This window comes from Caretta caretta, chromosome 19 (assembly GCF_965140235.1).
Source record: "Caretta caretta isolate rCarCar2 chromosome 19, rCarCar1.hap1, whole genome shotgun sequence".
Classification (NCBI taxonomy): Eukaryota; Metazoa; Chordata; order Testudines; family Cheloniidae; genus Caretta; species Caretta caretta.
In genome coordinates this window covers 19,054,982-19,071,056 of record NC_134224.1, presented here as the reverse complement: position 1 = coordinate 19,071,056, position 16,075 = coordinate 19,054,982, and the positions used below count along the sequence as shown (strand labels likewise).

Genomic DNA, 16,075 nt, shown 5'->3' with positions numbered 1-16,075 from the left:
CTCTCTCTGTGCATATCTCTCTATCAGTGTTATAGAGGGCGAACAATTTATGAGTATCTAAAGCTATATACAGGGTAAAACGGATTTATTTGGGGTTTGGACCCCACTGGGAACTGGGCATCTGGGTGTTGGAGACAGGAACACTTCTTAAGCTGTTTTCAGTTTAGCCTGCAGCTTTTGGGGGACGTGGTTCAGACCTGGGTCTGTGTTTGTAGCAGGCTGGCGTGTCTGGCTCAAACCAGGCAAGGCCGTAAAGTCCGAGGCTGGCAGGGAAACCGGGCTCAGAGGTAGTCTCAGCACATCAGTTGGCAGCTCCCAAGGGGTTTCCTGTGACCCAACCCGTCACACCCTCCGTTTGGGAGCAGCAGAGGCCGTTGTGTGGGGTCCCCTCACCCCAGAAGGGCTGACGAGGCTGTAGGGGCCCAGAATGTACCCCGGGAACTGGGGTGCCTCTGGTGAGGGAGGGGGACAGGCCTCCCGTACCATTCCCCTCCAGCCGCACTCAGAGCATAACATCCCCCACCTCCTTGCTGGATGCGCTGGCAACAGGGCTGCATGGGAGCCTGGCACAGCGGGTAGCAGCGTTCTTCCCATGGGAAGGTCCTTAGAGCCGAGCCTGAGCCAGTGCTCAGACACGTATTGTGCTGTAAATGCTCATCACCTCCAGCCAGGTTCGTGGTGTGATGCTGTGTCATGTCACAGAGATTCCTCACTGAGTTCCCCATGCTCACCTGCTGCCAGGAGCAGCCCAGAGCAGGGAAGGGAAAGCTGTCTGGACTGCCTGGAATCCCCTCTGCAGCAGTCATTGCTCTGGGGATCTCTATGAGCCCAGCTCAGACACTTTTGTCCTAATTTTGCAGAACATTCAAGCCCCTGAACTCGCTGCCGAGCCTGCCCCGCAGATCACCCAGCAGCCTCGCCATACTCGGTGCTCAGCATGACTAGGCACTGCGTGACTAGAGCTGTCTGTAGCGGGAGGTTTCCCCACAGCTCTCAGCCTGCTCACCTCAATTTCCTTCTCTGCTGTGGTTGTAGCCTCCAGGTGACAGTGGAAGGTTTCAAAGACAGCCATAGCCAGCCCAGAGCCTAGGAAATGCATCTCTGCCAAGCCCTCCACTGGGGAGCCTGCCCTGTCCCCTGGCCACGTCTGCGGGAGCTGAGGTGTGGCAGGGACAGCAGAATGGTTGGGGAAAAGTCCCTGGCTGGGCGTATCACCTGTGGGGAGGAGGAAGCCAGAGCAGAGGATGCAGGAAATTCGCCTCCATTCCTGTCAGTATTTATACACTGGGAGTGGCCAGGGCCCATCTGCACTGAGCACTGCAGAAACATATCCAAAGACATGGTTCCTGCCCCAGCGAGCTTAGCCCCAGCTCCCCTCCTCTCCAAGGCTGGGGCGGGAGTGATCCCCCCCAGCTCCCTCCATCCTGGACGGCACGGAGAGTGCAGTCACTTTTAATCTCCACTCACAACTCCAGCGCTGGGCTCCTGTGGCCATGCTCCAACCGTCCCTCGCTGCACTCCGGCCGGCACCATGCCCTGAGGGTCCGGCCGGCACCGCGCATGCAGGGCGGCTCCTGTGGACTTCTCGGGGCAGAGCTGAGAGCTGTGGACGTAGCACCAGCACTGAGGCCTTGTCCACACTATCAGGTTTTGTTGCCAAAACTGCTGTTTGTCGACCCAGACAGTGAGTGCGTACTTGAGCCATAGGAATCGGGACATCTATGGACACGTTTCTCGAGGCTTGTGCGAAAAGGGCTATGATCGTGACACACTGCGAGGCGACTTTTGTCGGGAAAAATGCCCCGTTTTGGCGGCAAAATACATCCACCCTCACAAGAGATTTACGTCTTTTTCCTCTACATTTTTGTCAACAAAGTGCAAGTGTAGACACAACGCTTGATTTCATCACTTTAATTAGCCTCCAGGAGGTGTCCCACAGTGCCCATCCTGACTGCTCTGGTCAGCAGTTTGTTTGTTTCCCTGCAGCCAGGGAAACAACTGTCTACCCCTCCCTCTTAGAAGCCACAAGAATTTTTGAAATTCCATTTCCCCTGGCTCGGCGTGGAGAGCTCTCATTGCATCTTCCTAGGTGACCATGGCGGGTTATTGCAGCAAATGCGCTCCCGCTTGGGCTACTGCAGAGCTGCTGGATCTGCTCAGTGTATGGGGAGAGGAGGCTCTACTTCCCAGCTGTACTTGAGCCATAGGAATCGGGACATCTATGGACACGTTTCTCGAGGCTTGTGCGAAAAGGGCTATGATCGTGACACACTGCAGTGCAGAGCAAAGATAAAGGAGCCAAGGCAGACGTGCCATAAGGCAAGGGAGGCAAACCGTCGCTCAAGTGCTTCACCTAAGTCCTGCCAATTCTATAAGGAGCTGGACGCTATCCTGAATGGTGACCCCATCTCCATCGCCAAGAGCCCCGTGGATACTTCGGAGGGCACGGAGGCGGCGGAACGAGGACATAACCCGGAGGATGAAGTTATTGGTGAAGAGGTGGAGTTAGATGAGGATGTGCAGCTCCCGGTGGGGCAGGTAGCCAGGAACTGTTCTCCACTCTAGAGGTGTCTAGCCAGTCTCAGCAGTCATTCTTCAGTGAACAAGAAGAAGGAGATGAGACACCTGGTAAGTGGCTGTGGCTTGTGTAGTCCAGAGGTGGGTTCAGGGCATAGAAATGTGGGAGGCTGGCTGTGCTCCAGTGAGGTGGACATTTCCCTGTGTAGCTAAGCAGTACGGCAGAACAGGGTGTTAATCCACACTGAGCCCTCGTGGGAATCCTCCAGAGAGATCTCCAGGAAAGGTTTCCGGAGGTACTCGGCCATCCTCTGCTAAAGGTTCCATGGCAAAGCAGCTTTGTTCCTTCCCCCATTGTAGGAAACTTTCCCACGCCATTCACTTGTGCAGGGACCAAAGCAGCACATAGGCGAGCAGCATAGGGAGCAGGGTGGAAGCCACAAGCATGGAGTAGATGTACCCTCGTTTCCCTGCTTACCCTTTGCAGTGAGATGTCTGCTAGCATTACCCCGCCTGTGGAAACATGTGGGATAATTTTAGAATTTGTTCCCTAGAATGCTGCACCATGACCTTTTGCAAAGAGTGTGTGCTCTTTTCCCCATGTGGAGCACCCCCACGCCAACACTCCCCATGCTTTGGCTGTTCGCAGAGATGTGTGCCTGGCTAGGGTCAGGGAGAAAGTGATGTCAATGTTGCAAAAGGTGTATTTAACTGAAATGTTTCAGTGCTCTGCATGAACTTAATCCTGCTTCTGTGCATCGTCCCCTGTGCTTCACCCGATGCAGCCTTGAGGGACACCCCACGCGCCCCGGCCGGGCGTCTCCACCAGATAAGAAAGCGCCCAAGATGCAGCAAAGAAGACATATTCCGGGAGGTCCTGCAGTGCTCCAATGCAGAAAAAAGGGAACGCAAGGAGTGCTGGGAAGCTGAACGGCAGGATAGAAAAGAGAATCACGCGTCTGTTAAGGACGCAACTGAGCAGATGATGATGGTCATGGAGGGGCAAATGCAGATGCCGAAGTCATTAACGGTGCTGCAGACTGAGCAGATCCGTGCGTGCCCTCCCCTGCAGCACATTCTGCGCTCGGTCCCGGGCCCCCCAACTCCGCTCACCCCGTCCTTTCCGGCACGCCTGGCTTCCCCTTCACTCCACCCCCTCAGACAACTTTCAAATGAGAGCCGGGCCTGCACGCGGTGCTGGAATCTGCCCTTCCCGGGTGCCTCCTCTCCCAGAGAGCGTCTGTGTGCTTGTGCACGCTGTTTCTTCCGCAACAAAAAGGAAGTTTTATAAGGGTAAATCTTCTTCATTTTTTTTCTACAAGGTGAGCTTGCAGGCACTGCCAATACGTGCCTGGGCATTGTAATCACTTTATCACTGGAATATAGGCCCCAAATGTCACCATTGGCCCCTAGGAAAACGGCATGTCATGTAACATTGAAGCAACTCAGGCAGAGATAATAGCTCCCCTCTGGGCTCCTCTGGCAGCCCTGGGATCTGGCTGCTCAAAATCAGGGGCCAAGCCGTCTGCCTCAGCACTCCACCCCTGAGCAAACCGTTCACCCTTAGCTTCACAGAGATTATGCAACATCCAGCATGTAGCTATGACCCTAGGAATATTATCCTCAGTGAGGTCCCACCTGCATTGCCAGCTTGTCTTTAATCTGACAAAGTCACATTCAACCGTCATCCGGCACCTACTAAGCCTGCTGTTGAACCACTCCCTACTGCTGCCCAGGTGTCCCATATAAGATTTCATGAGCACGGCTGTAAGGGGTCCACAGGGTTCCTCAGGATCACCGTGAGCATTTCGAAATCCCCCACTGTAATCGTCTGGTTAGGAAATGAAGTCCCCTCTTGCAGCTTTCTGTAGAGGCCTGAAGATGCGTGTGTCGTGCACCTTCCCAGACCACCCCCATTGATGTCAGTGAAATGCCCACAGTGATCCATAAGCACCTGCAACACCATGGCGAAGCACCCCTTTCTACTGATGCCCCCTCAGTGACAGTGCTGCCTGAAGGCTCCTGGGCACTGTCTCGATCCTGCAACTTCAGGGTGGGGAGTGGTTGTCTGTGGTCCATGGGAGCAGGGGGGCGGTGACAGGGGGGCTTGTCAGTGCTGGCTGCTGTGTCCCCTGCCAGTGAAACTGCCCAGAAACTGCCCCCCTGCAATCCGGGGAGGGGAGGGGACATGGCGTGGTTTGAGGGGAAAGGGGCAGTTGTGGGGCAAGTCCGGGTGCGAGGTGGGAGCCGGCGGTGATGCCCTGTGGGGGGTGCAGGAGAAGCAGGGTGTTAAGGTGAGGGGTGGTGTGGCAGGGGGCGGAGGGGAGTGTCTGGGTTGAAGGTGGGGGTTGGCTCAGTGTGTGGGGGGTAGTAGAAGGGAGGGAGGTGACAGCACTGGGGTGAAAGTTGGGGCGTGGGGTGGGCAGTAGCAGGGAGATTGAGGAGAGCCTTTCTTTGGGGGATAATTGTGTGGGGTGGGGACAGTAGGAGGGATGGGGCTGGGGCGGGGGCAGAGAGCCCACGTGTGAAGGCTGGGGGAGGAGCATGAGGCTGGAGTGTAATAGCCTTTGTGGTAAAGTCTGTGTGTGTGTCTCAGCAGCCCTTTCGCTCTGCAAAGGACGGGCACCAGCCATCTTCCTCGCCTCGTTCTGGGGGCATTATTGTACCAAAGTAGAAAATGCAGCTTTCAAAAAAATGTGTTTACGAAACATAACTTTGGGTGGTGGGGAGATGCGGGTGCGACTCCGCTGACTGCCACAGCCGGCCTTACTATGGCTCATCAGTGTGCGACCTCGCGGCCCCACGCAGCCCTGAGTGTTTAAACAGCAAAGATAAAACTAACAACCACCCCCCTTCCCCCCAAACCAAAGGCAGCGGTATTCTGGGTACACGGATGTTAGCCCAGTTTGCTCGCTGTGGGCTGAGTGGGGTCTCCAGCAAGTGTGGCTTCAAAGATCTTATTTCGTTTGTGACTAAATGTTTTCATCCCACCCTGGCCACACCACCTTTCCTATGGCATCAATGACACTGTTACTCGGAAGGGGCCCAGCGCCACCACGTGGGGGCCCACAGAAGGTTAATCCGGCCCTGCTGAAAGCTGCTTGCCCAAGGGGCTGGGTGGCGCTAACTCGCATTCGGCCCCTGGGGCTGGGAAGGTTTATGCAGCGATTTTGGTTGTTAAATTCTGGCCAAGGGGGCTGCCTGGGACAGGCTGGACCTGCGAGTGCCCTGGGGACAGCTGCTTGCTGGGGCTGTTGGGAACACACAGGTGACATCAGCAGCTGACTCCAAACCTGGTGGGGCCCAGCAGCAAACCCTCCCACTCCCAGCCTCTCCACCCATGGCAGGAGCCAGAGCGTTTGTCCAATCATCTTGTCTCTCCTGGCCAATGAGTGTCACTGCACGAGGGACACGCTGAGAGGGTGCTGCACGACCCTGCCCCACCCATCGGCTTTGCCTTCCCACCTTCCCTTTGTTCTCTGTACAGCGCCGAGCACAGTGGGGCCCTGGCCGACGCCTGGGGCTCTTCGGTGCTATGGTAATGCTACCAATAAATAATACGTATCCAGCCCAAAGTGCGAGACACACTGCTCTGGGGAGCTGGCTGCAGGGCGCCGGGGAAGCCATTCCCAAAGGGTCGTGGCTCAGTTGCCGGCTGCATAACGTCCAGTGCTGGTGCGCACCGTGTGTGTGTCCAGGCACCTTTCTGCCACAGGGTCCACCTCGCCGGGTGCCCCGGGGCGCCGCCAGTGGGGCAGGGGCTGTTGTCAAGGGCTGCCAGGGCGTATGGCAGTGCACGACCTAATGAAATACTGTAGAGTCCAAGGCCAAGTGTGAAACCCTCTGTCCTGGGGTTTCACAGCCCGGCCTTTCTCTGGCTGCTCAGCTGGGCTGCAGTGACTCATAGCAGATGAGGAAGGAAGTGAGGGTGAGGACGTCCTTCAGGGATGTTGCGTAGTGGGGTGGGGGCGGGTACTGCAGGTACACGGGGGAGCAGGCTGAGTGCACAGGCCACCACAAGCGCCCTGGCTTAACTTTCCCAGCGGCCCCTGCAGCCAGCAGCGTCCAGCGCACGCGGCCGCTGCTGAGCCGCCGGCAGGAGAGATCAACCCCCAGCGCGCGGGGCTGTTTCACTTCTCGTCAACAGATTTGGGCCTGGCAGGGGTGAAACGATTTTTTGGGCATGTTTTACCTTGGCAGTATCAGTACCGTGGGCCCAGCTCCCCAAAGGAAACCAGTGAAAGTTTGGCACCTAAATCCCCGCGGCTCAGCACCTGCCACTGGTTGCTGGAGGACCCTGGGTTTGCGAGGAGCCCTAAGCCGCACGGCTGAGGCACAGCGGGCAGGCATTGCTCAGCCTCCAGCTACTGGGCCGTCAGCTCAGGTTGTAGCAGCATCTGCTTCCAGGCCTGGAGGTGCCCCATGGAGGTCCTGGGGGCTGGCCCCGATGGTGGCTGTCACAACACCCCTTATTGGAGAAGCAGGGGATGGGTCCTTGAGCCAGGATGTGAATTAGCTGCTGGAGTGACAGGTGTTAATAAAAACCAACCCAATGGGTTCAACCAGCCTGAGGCAAAGCCCCTTCTCCCTTTGATCTGCCCTCTTGGCTTGGGATGGCCCCATAGAGCCGTCCAGCCTCGACAGCACTGAGACATCTAGGGTAAAGCACAGCAGAACCCAGCCCCTCTCCGGCCTCTGCCCTGTCCTGCAGGAAGAAGCAGAACTGGCCCAATCCCCCCTTGCCCACACAGCTCCTTGGCGAAGGCAGCAGGGACCCGTGTCCCCTGCCCCCTCACCTTTAGGAGCATACTGAGGCCCAGGGCAGCCTGTGGTCACACGGCCATGGCTGGCTCCCTCCCCTTCAACCAGGCCAGCTCCCTCACCTGCACCCAGAGAACTGAACACGGCCAGCCCCCCTCCCCGCTCCAGCCTTCTTCCCCTGCCTCTGGGAACTGAGCACTCCCAGCCCCCGACCCACCCACCCTGGGGACTGAGCACTCCCAGCCACCCCCCCTCCACCACCCCCACACGTCCTGCAGGTAGGGTTGCCAGGTGTCCAGTTTCTGCGTGGCTCCCGGAAGCAGCAGCATGTCCCCCCGCTGGCTTCTACCTTTTCAGGCAGCCAGGGGGCTCCACATGCCGCCCCCGCCCCAAGCACCAGCTCCTGGCCAATGAGATCTGTGGGGGCGGTGCCTGTGGATGGGGCAGTGCACAGAACTGCCTGGCAGAGCCTTTGCATAGGAGCCGGTCCCAGCTCGGAGCACCCTCCGGCACCCCAAACTCCTCATCCCCAGCCCCACCCCAGAGTCCGCACCCCGAGCCGGAGCCCTCAACCTCCCCACACTTCAACTCCCTTCCCCAGCCCAGAGCCCCTCCCACACCCTGAACCCCTCATTTTTGGCCCCACTCTGGAACCCACCCCCCCCAGCCCAGAGCCCATACCCCTGCCTCAGACCGGAGCCCCCTCCCATACTCTGAACCCCTTTAACTCCCAGCCCCCAGCCCAGAGCCTCCTCCTGCACCCCAAACCCCTCATCCCTGGCCCCACCCCAGAGCCCGCACACCAAGCCAGAGCCCTCACCCCCTCCCACATCCCAACCCCTGAGCCAGCCCGGTGAAAATGAGCAAATGAGTGAGGGTGGGGACAGCAAGTGACAGAGGGGAGGGATGGAGTGAGCGGGGGCGGGGCCTCAGAGAAGGGGCAGGGCAGGGGTGTTCGGTTTTGTTGAGTAGGAAGTTGGCAGAAAGTACCGGCAGGGAACTGAGCCCTCCCATCCCCTGCCCCCGAGAACTGGGCACTCCCAGCCTTGCCCCAGGAAAGATCTCAGGATGGTGCCCCTTGGCGGCAGAGCTGCTGTGGGGGGGGGGGGCACTGCTGGTAGCCAGACAGGGAGGTTTGGGGAGGGGCAGTGGGTGGGGGGATAAACAGCCCAGCCTGAGGTGTTGGGCGGCTGAAGTTTCCAGATCGCAGGCCCTGGTTCTAACTGGGGACTTCAATCCCCCTGACATCTGCTGGGAGAGCAATGCAGCGGTGCACAGGCAATCCAGGAAGTTTTTGGAGAGTGCAGGGGACAATTCCCTGGTGCCAGTGCTGGAGGAACCACCCAGGGGCCGTGCGCCCCTTGACCTGCTCTTTACAAACAGGGAAGAATTGATAGGGGAAGTAGAAGTGCTGGGGGAGGGAGAGCTCAGTGGTTTGAGCATTGGCCTGCTGAATCCAGGGTTGTGAGCTCAATGCTTGAGGGGGCCATTTAGGGATCTGGGGCAAAAATTGGGGATTGGTCCTGCTTTGAGCAGAGGGTTGGACTAGATGATCTCCTGAGGTCCCTTCCAACCCTGATATTCTATGAAGTGGGTGGCAAACTGGGCAGCAGTGACCATGAGATGGTTGAGTTTAGGATCTTAACAAAAGGAAGAAAGGAGAGTAGCAAAATATGGACCCTGGACTTCAGAAAAGCAGACTTTGACTCTCTCAGGGAACTGATGGGCAGGATCCCCTGGGAGGCTAAAATGAAGGGGAAAGGAGTCCAGGAAAGCTGTCTGTATTTTAAAGAAGCCTTATCGAGGGCACAGGAACAAACCATCCCAATGTGCAGAAAGCATAGCAAATATGGCAGGTGACCAGCTTGGCTTAACAGTGAAATCTTCAGTGAGCTTCAACTCAAAAAGGAAGCTAACAAGAAGTGGAAATTTGGACAGATGACTAGGGAGGAGTATAAAAATATTGCTCAGACATGCAGGAGTGAAATCAGGAAGGCCAAATCACACTTGGAGTTGCAGCTAGCAAGAGATGTGAAGAGTAACAAGAAGGGTTTCATCAGGTATGTTAGCAACAGGAAGAAAGTCAAGGAAAGTGTGGGCCCCTTACTGAATGAGGGAGGCAACCTAGTGACAGAGGAAGCTAATGTACTCAATGCTTTTTTTGCCTCTGTCTTCACGAACATGGTCAGCCCCCAGACTACTGCACTGGGAGCACAGCATGGGGAGGAGGTGAGCAGCCCTCAGTGGTGAAAGAACAGGTTGAGGACTATTTAGAAAAGCTGGACATGCACAAGTCCATGGGTCCGGATCTAATGCATCCAAGTGTGCTGAGGGAGTTGGCTGATGTGATTGCAGAGCCATTGGCCATTGTCTTTGAAAACTGGTGGCGATCGGGGGAGGTCCCGGACGATTGGAAAAAGGCAAATATAGTGCCCATATTTAAAAAGGGAAGAAAGAGAACCTGGGGAACTACAGACTGGTCAGCCTCACTTCAGTCCCCGGCAAAATCATGGAGCAGGTACTCAAGGAATCCATTTTGAAGCACTTGGAGGAGAGGAAGGGGATCAGGAACAGTCAACATGGATTCACCAAGGGCAAGTCAGACTTGAGCAACCTGATTGCTTTCTATGATGAGATAACTGGCTCTGTGGATATGGGGGAAGCAGTAGATGTGATATATCTTGACTTTAGCAAAGCTTTTGATACGGTCTCTCACAGTATTCTTGCCAGCAAGTTAAAGGAGTATGGGCTGGATGAATGGACTATAAGGTGGATAGAAAGCTGGCTAGATTGTCAGCTCAACGGGTAGTGATCAACACCTCGATGTCTAGTTGGCAGCTGGTACCAAGCGGAGTGCCCCCGGGGTCAATCCTGGCATAGGCGCCGACTTCAGCTCCTGCCAATGGGTGCTCAACCCCCCTCTGCCCCCAGCCCCGCCCCCACTCCACCCCTTCCATGAGGCCCCGCCCCTTCCCACCTCTGCCCTGCCCCAACTCCGCCCCCTCCCTGCCCCTATTCCAACTCCTTCCACAAATCCCTGACCTGGCCCTGGCTCTTCCTCCTCCCCTGAGTGCGCCACATTCCTGCTCCTCCCCCTCCCACCCAGCATGCTGCCAAACAGCTGTTTGGCGGCGACCAGGCAGGAAGCGCTGGGAGGTAGGCGGAGGAGCAGGGACGCAGCGCACTCAGGTTGGGGGAGGTTGGCTGCCAGTGGGTGCAGAGCACCCACTAATTTTTCCCTGTGGGAGTGGGGCTGGGTTCTGGGGCTGGTTTTGTTCAACATCTTTATTAATGATCTGGATGATGGGATTAATTGCACCCTCAACAAGTTCGCAGATGACACTAAACTGTGGGGAGAGGTAGATATAATGGAGGGTAGGGATAGGGTCCAGAGTGACCTAGACAAATTGATGAGGTTCAACAAGGACAAGTGCAGAGTCCCGCACTTAGAACGGAAGAATCCCATGCACCGCTACAGGCTGGGGACCGACTGGCTAAGCAGCAGTTCTGCAGAAAAGGACCTGGGGATTACAGTGGACGAGAAGCTGGATATGAATCAGCAGTGTGCCCTTGTTGCCAAGAAGGCCAATAGCATATTGGGCTGTATTAGTAGGAGCATTGCCAGCAGATCGAGGGACGTGATTATTCCCCTCTATTGGGCACTGGTGAGGCCACATCTGGAGTATTGTGTCCAGTTTTGGTCACTGCACTGCAGAAAAGATGTCGACAAATTGGAGAGAGTCCAGCAGAGGGCAACGAAAATGATGAGGGGGCTGGGGCACATGACTTACGAGGAGAAGCTGAGGGAACTGGGCTTATTTAGTCTGCAGAAAAGAAGAATGAGGGGGGATTTGATAGCAGCCTTCAACTACCTGAAGGGGGGTTCCAAAGAGAATGAAGCTAGGCTGTTCTCAGTGGTGGCAGATGACAGAACAAGGAGCAATGGTCTCAAGTTGCAGTGGGGGAGGTCTAGGTTGGATATTAGGAAACACTATTTCACTAGGAGGGTGGTGAAGCACTGGAATGGGTTACCTAGGGAGGTGGTGGAATCTCCATCCTTAGAGGTTTCTTGACACAGCCCTGACTGGGATGATTTAGTTGGTGTTGGTCCTGCTTTGAGCAGGGGGTTGGACTAGATGACCTCCTGAGGTCTCTTCCAACCCTAATCTTCTATGCTTCTATGAGGGCACAGGGTCTGGCGAGCCCCAGGAATCACTGTGCTCCCCAGACTGCATTTGGCACCAGGCTCCTGTCTGGCGAGAGGCAGAGCGTCGCCTTGGTCTGCGATGCACAAAGCCCATGTTCTAGGTAGGGGGCCAAAGCCGAGCAGAGGACTGGGACCTAACCCCACTCTGCACAGGGAGCTCAGCCTCCAAGGTGCCTGGCCCCGCTGGCCATCCACCAATGGGCCCTGCTCCTGGACTTGGCTGCTTAGCCATTTCTTGTGAGGACGATGGAGGAGCCTGCCCCACACCACAGAAAACCACACAGGGTGGCCACAGCCTGATACCCATAGGCCATGGCTAGTGCCCTCACCTGGACTATGGGTGACCCAGGGCAATTCCTCCCTCCACTTGTGAGACAGAAAGGGTTGAACAGGGGTCTCCCCCACCAACTAGAGTGCAGGGCTCGGCTGGGGTGGGCCACCCTCAGCCCATGCTGGTGACACAGTTCCACTGTGGAGCCTGAATGGAAGAGTCACTGGGCCAGAGCAGGAGAGCGAGTGAGGGAACAGTTCTGGAGCTGGGTGGTAGGGCACGCACCTGGGAGAAGGGGGCCCAGATCCATCCTCTTGCTCCCAGCTCTTGCTCAGTGTGTAGCCAGCAGGGAACAGGGCAGAGAGGTAGGACATCCCATAGCCAGGTTCCTATGAGGTGTGAGATGCCTCTTCAAAGCGTTTCTCCCCCTCTGGCAGAGGGTGGATTGGATGCAGGCCCCCATGCCGGGCGAGTGCCCAGGTCACGGGACTAAACCTGGAAGGTGGGCAGCAGCAGCCACACTTGGAAGAGGCCACACTTGGAACAGGACCCAGGCCTGTCAGTGGCCCCGACCACACCTACCAGCTCAAGCCCACGAGCAAGAGGGGCAGCTGAAAACCTGTCATGCCCTGGGGCTCAGTGGCCCAGACCCTCCAGGGAGGCAGTGTGAATTTGGAGTAGTGTGGATGCAATTCGATGGTATTGGCCTCCGGGAGCTATCCCAGAGTGCTCCATTGTGACCGCTCTGGACAGCACTCTCAACTCGGATGCACTGGCCAGGTAGACAGGAAAAGCCCCGCAAACTGTTGAATTTCATTTCCTGTTTGGCCAATGTGGCAAGCTGATCAGCAGAGGTGACCATGCAGATCTCATCAGCAGAGGTGACCATGGAGTCCCAGAATCGCAAAAGAGCTCCAGCATGGACCGAACGGGAGGTACTGGATCTGATCACTGTATGGGGAGATGAATCCATGCTATCAAAACTCCGTTCCAAAAGACAAAATGCCAAAATATTTGAAAAAATCTCCAAGGGCAAGAAGGACAGAGGCTATCACAGGGACCCACAGCAATGCCACGTGAAACTTAAGGAGCTCAGGCAAGCCTACCAACAAACCACAGAGGCAAATGCCCGCTCGGGGTCAGAGCCCCAGACATGCTGTTTCTATGATGAGCTGCATGTAATTCTAGGGGGTGCCCCTACAACTACCCGACACCTGTACGTGGACTCCTGCAACAGCGATAAGGATTTTGGGGACGAGGAAGATGATGAGGAGGGGGAGGTTGAAGATAGCACACACCAGGCAAGTGAAGAAACCGTTCTCCCCGACAGCCAGGAACTATTTATCACACTGGAGCCAATACCCTCCCAACCCGGGCTCCTGGACCTTGAAGGCAGAGAAGGCACCTCTGGTGAGTGTACCTTTGTAAATATAATACATGGTTTAAAAGCAAGTGTGTTTAATGATTAATTTGCCCTGAAGACTTAGGATGCATTCGCGGCCAGTACAGCTACTGGAAAAACGTGTCTGGGGATGGAGCGGAAATCCTCCAGGGACATCTCAGTGAAGCTCTCCTGGAGGTACTCCCAAAGCCTTTGCAAAAGATTTCTGGGGAGCACAGCCTTATTGCATCCGCCATGGTAGGACACTTTACAATGCCAGGCCAGTAGCATGTAGTCTGGAATCATTGCATAAGAAAGCATGGCAGCGTGTGGTCCCGGTGTTTGCTGGCATTCAGGCAACATCCGTGCTTTATCTCTTGTGTTATCCTCAGGAGAGTGACATCATTCATGGTCATCTGGTTGAAATAGGGGAATTTTATTAAGGAGACATTCAGAGGTGGCAGTTTCTGCTGAGATGTTTGCCTGTGTCTGAAAATAAATCATCCCCGCTGTTAGCCACGCGGTGAGGGGAGGGGTGAAGCGATCATCCCAGAGAATTGGGTGTGTGTGTGGGGGGGGTTAGTTGGGTCTGTGCTGCACGTTAACCTGAAAACATCAGCCCCTCCTTTTAAATGGCCAGTGTGTCTCTTTCAGTTTTACTCTCCCTTTTTCCCTCCCACAGCTGCAAAAGTTTCAACGCTGCCACTAGCATCTCTGTCCCAGAGGGTAGTGCAGATACAAAGTCGAAAAAAATGCACTTGCAATGAAATGTTCTCTGAGCTCATGCAGTCCATCCAAACTGACAGAGCCCAGCAGAATGCGTGGAGGCAGACAATGGCAGAGTCCAGGAAAGCACAAAATGAACATGAGGACAGGAGGGACGCGCGAGAGGACAGGTGGCGGGAGCAACAGGAGAGGTGGCGGGCTCAAGAGGAAAGGTGGCAGCAGCATGATGGGAGGAGGCAGGATGCAATGCTGAGGCTACTGGAGGATCAAACTGAGATGCTCCGGCATATGGCTGAGGTGCAGGAAAGGCACAGACCACCACTGCAGCCCCTGTGTAACCAACTGCCCTCCTCCCCAAGCCCCATAGCCTCCTCAACCAGATGCCCAAGAACGTGGGGGAGGGCTCCGGGCACCCAACCACTCCAATCCAGAGGACTGCCCAAGCAACAGAAGGCTGGCATTCAATAAGTTTTGAAATTAAGTGTGGCCTTATCCTTCCCTCCTTCCCCACCCCTCCTGGGCTACCTTGGCAGTTATCCCTCTATTTGTGTGACGAATTAATAAAGAATGCATGAATTTGAAACAACAATGACTTTATTGCCTCTGCAAGCAGTGATCGAAGAGGGGGAGGGGAGGGCGGTTAGCTTACAGGGAAGTAGAGTGAACCAAGGGGGCGGGTTTTCATCAAGGAGAAACAAACAGAACTGTTACACCATAGCCTGGTCAGCCATGAAACTGGTTTTCAAAGCTTCTCTGATGTGCAGCATGCCCTGCTGTGCTCTTCTAACCGCCCTGGTGTTTGGCTGCGCGTAATCAGCAGCCAGGCGATTTGCCTCAACTTCCCACCCTGCCATAAACGTCTCCCCCTTACTCTCACAGATATTGTGGAGCGCACAGCAAGCAGTAATAATAATGGAAATTTTGGTTTCCCCGCGGTCTAACCTAGTCAGTAAACTGCACCAGCGCGCTTTTAAACGTCCAAATGCACCTTCTACCACCATTCTGCACTTGCTCAGCCTATAGTTGAACAGCTCCTGACTACTGTCCAGGCTGTCTGTGTATGGCTTCATGAGCCAGGGCATTAAGGGGTAGGCTGGGTCCCAAGGATAACTATAGGCATTTCAACATCCCCAACGGTTATTTTATGGTCTGGAAAGTAAGTCCCTTGCTGCAGCTGTTCATATAGACCAGAGTTCCTGAAGATGTGAGCGTCATGTACCTTTAGTATCATCCGCAAATTTGCTGAGAGTGCAATCCACACCATCCTCCAGATCATTTATGAAGATATTGAACAAAACCGGCCCCAGGACTGACCCTTGGGGCACTCCACTTGATACCGGCTGCCAACTAGACATGGAGCCATTGATCACTACCCGTTGAGCCCGACAATCTAGCCAGCTTTCTACCCACCTTGTAGTGCATTCATCCAGCCCATACTTCCTTAACTTGCTGACAAGAATACTGTGGGAGACCGTGTCAAAAGCTTTGCTAAAATCAAGAAACAATACATCCACTGCTTTCCCTTCATCTACAGAACCAGTAATCTCATCATAGAAGGCGATTAGATTAGTCAGGCATGACCTTCCCTTGGTGAATCCATGCTGGCTGTTCCTGATCATTTTCATCTTGGTATTCATGCGCTTCAGGGCAGGGGAAAGCAAGTCACAAAGTTCCATGAAAGTGCCCTTATGCATGCAAAAGTTTCGCAGCCACTGGGAATCATCCCAGACCTGCAACACTATGCAGTCCCACCAGTCTGTGCTTGTTTCCTGGGCCCAGAATTGGCATTCCACGGCATGAGCCTGCCCCATTGCCACCAGGATGGCCAAATTGCCGGGGCCCGTGCTTTGAGAGAAGTCTGTGTCCATGTCCTCATCACTCTTGTCACTGCGCTGCCATCACCTCCTCGCCTGCTTTTGCAGGTTCTGGTTCTACACATACTGCAGGATAATGTGCAAGGTGTTTACAATGCTCATAGCTGCTGCGGTGATCTGAGCGGGCTCCATGCTTGCTGTGGTATGGTGTCTGCAGGAGAGCAGAGAATCATAGAATATCAGGGTTGGAAGGGACCTCAGGAGGTCATCTAGTCCAACCCCCTGCTCAAAGCAGGACCAATCCCCAACTAAATCATCCTAGCCAGGGCTTTGTCAAGCCTGACCTTAAAAACTTCAAAGGAAGGAGAGCAGAGTTGTAGGGGAAGTGGTGGTTGGAT

General features: G+C 55.3%; 1 protein-coding gene and 1 long non-coding RNA gene across 2 annotated transcripts; both read left to right on the top strand.

Moving 5' to 3' along the window:
* Window positions 1–2,093: 2,093 nt before the first annotated feature.
* LOC142069579 (uncharacterized) lies at window positions 2,094–3,815 on the top strand. Its single transcript, XR_012665488.1, has 2 exons — window positions 2,094–2,628; window positions 3,303–3,815. It is a non-coding gene; the product is annotated as an uncharacterized LOC142069579 (long non-coding RNA).
* A 6,470-nt stretch (window positions 3,816–10,285) lies between these two features.
* LOC142069574 (uncharacterized) lies at window positions 10,286–14,412 on the top strand. Its single transcript, XM_075121280.1, has 2 exons — window positions 10,286–13,166; window positions 13,820–14,412. The coding sequence occupies exons 1-2, from the start codon at window positions 12,617–12,619 to the stop codon at window positions 14,329–14,331; spliced, it is 1,062 nt and encodes a 353-aa protein (XP_074977381.1). The 5' UTR covers window positions 10,286–12,616; the 3' UTR covers window positions 14,332–14,412.
* The last annotated feature ends 1,663 nt before the right edge of the window (window positions 14,413–16,075 follow it).

Bases quoted from the DNA above. Each gene is read 5' to 3' on its own strand.
- LOC142069574 (XM_075121280.1), top strand. From the start codon at position 12,617: ATGCAGATCTCATCAGCAGAGGTGACCATGGAGTCCCAGAATCGCAAA. The intron at 13,167-13,819 runs GTGAGTGTACCT...TCCCTCCCACAG, and splicing joins AGGCAGAGAAGGCACCTCTG to CTGCAAAAGTTTCAACGCTG.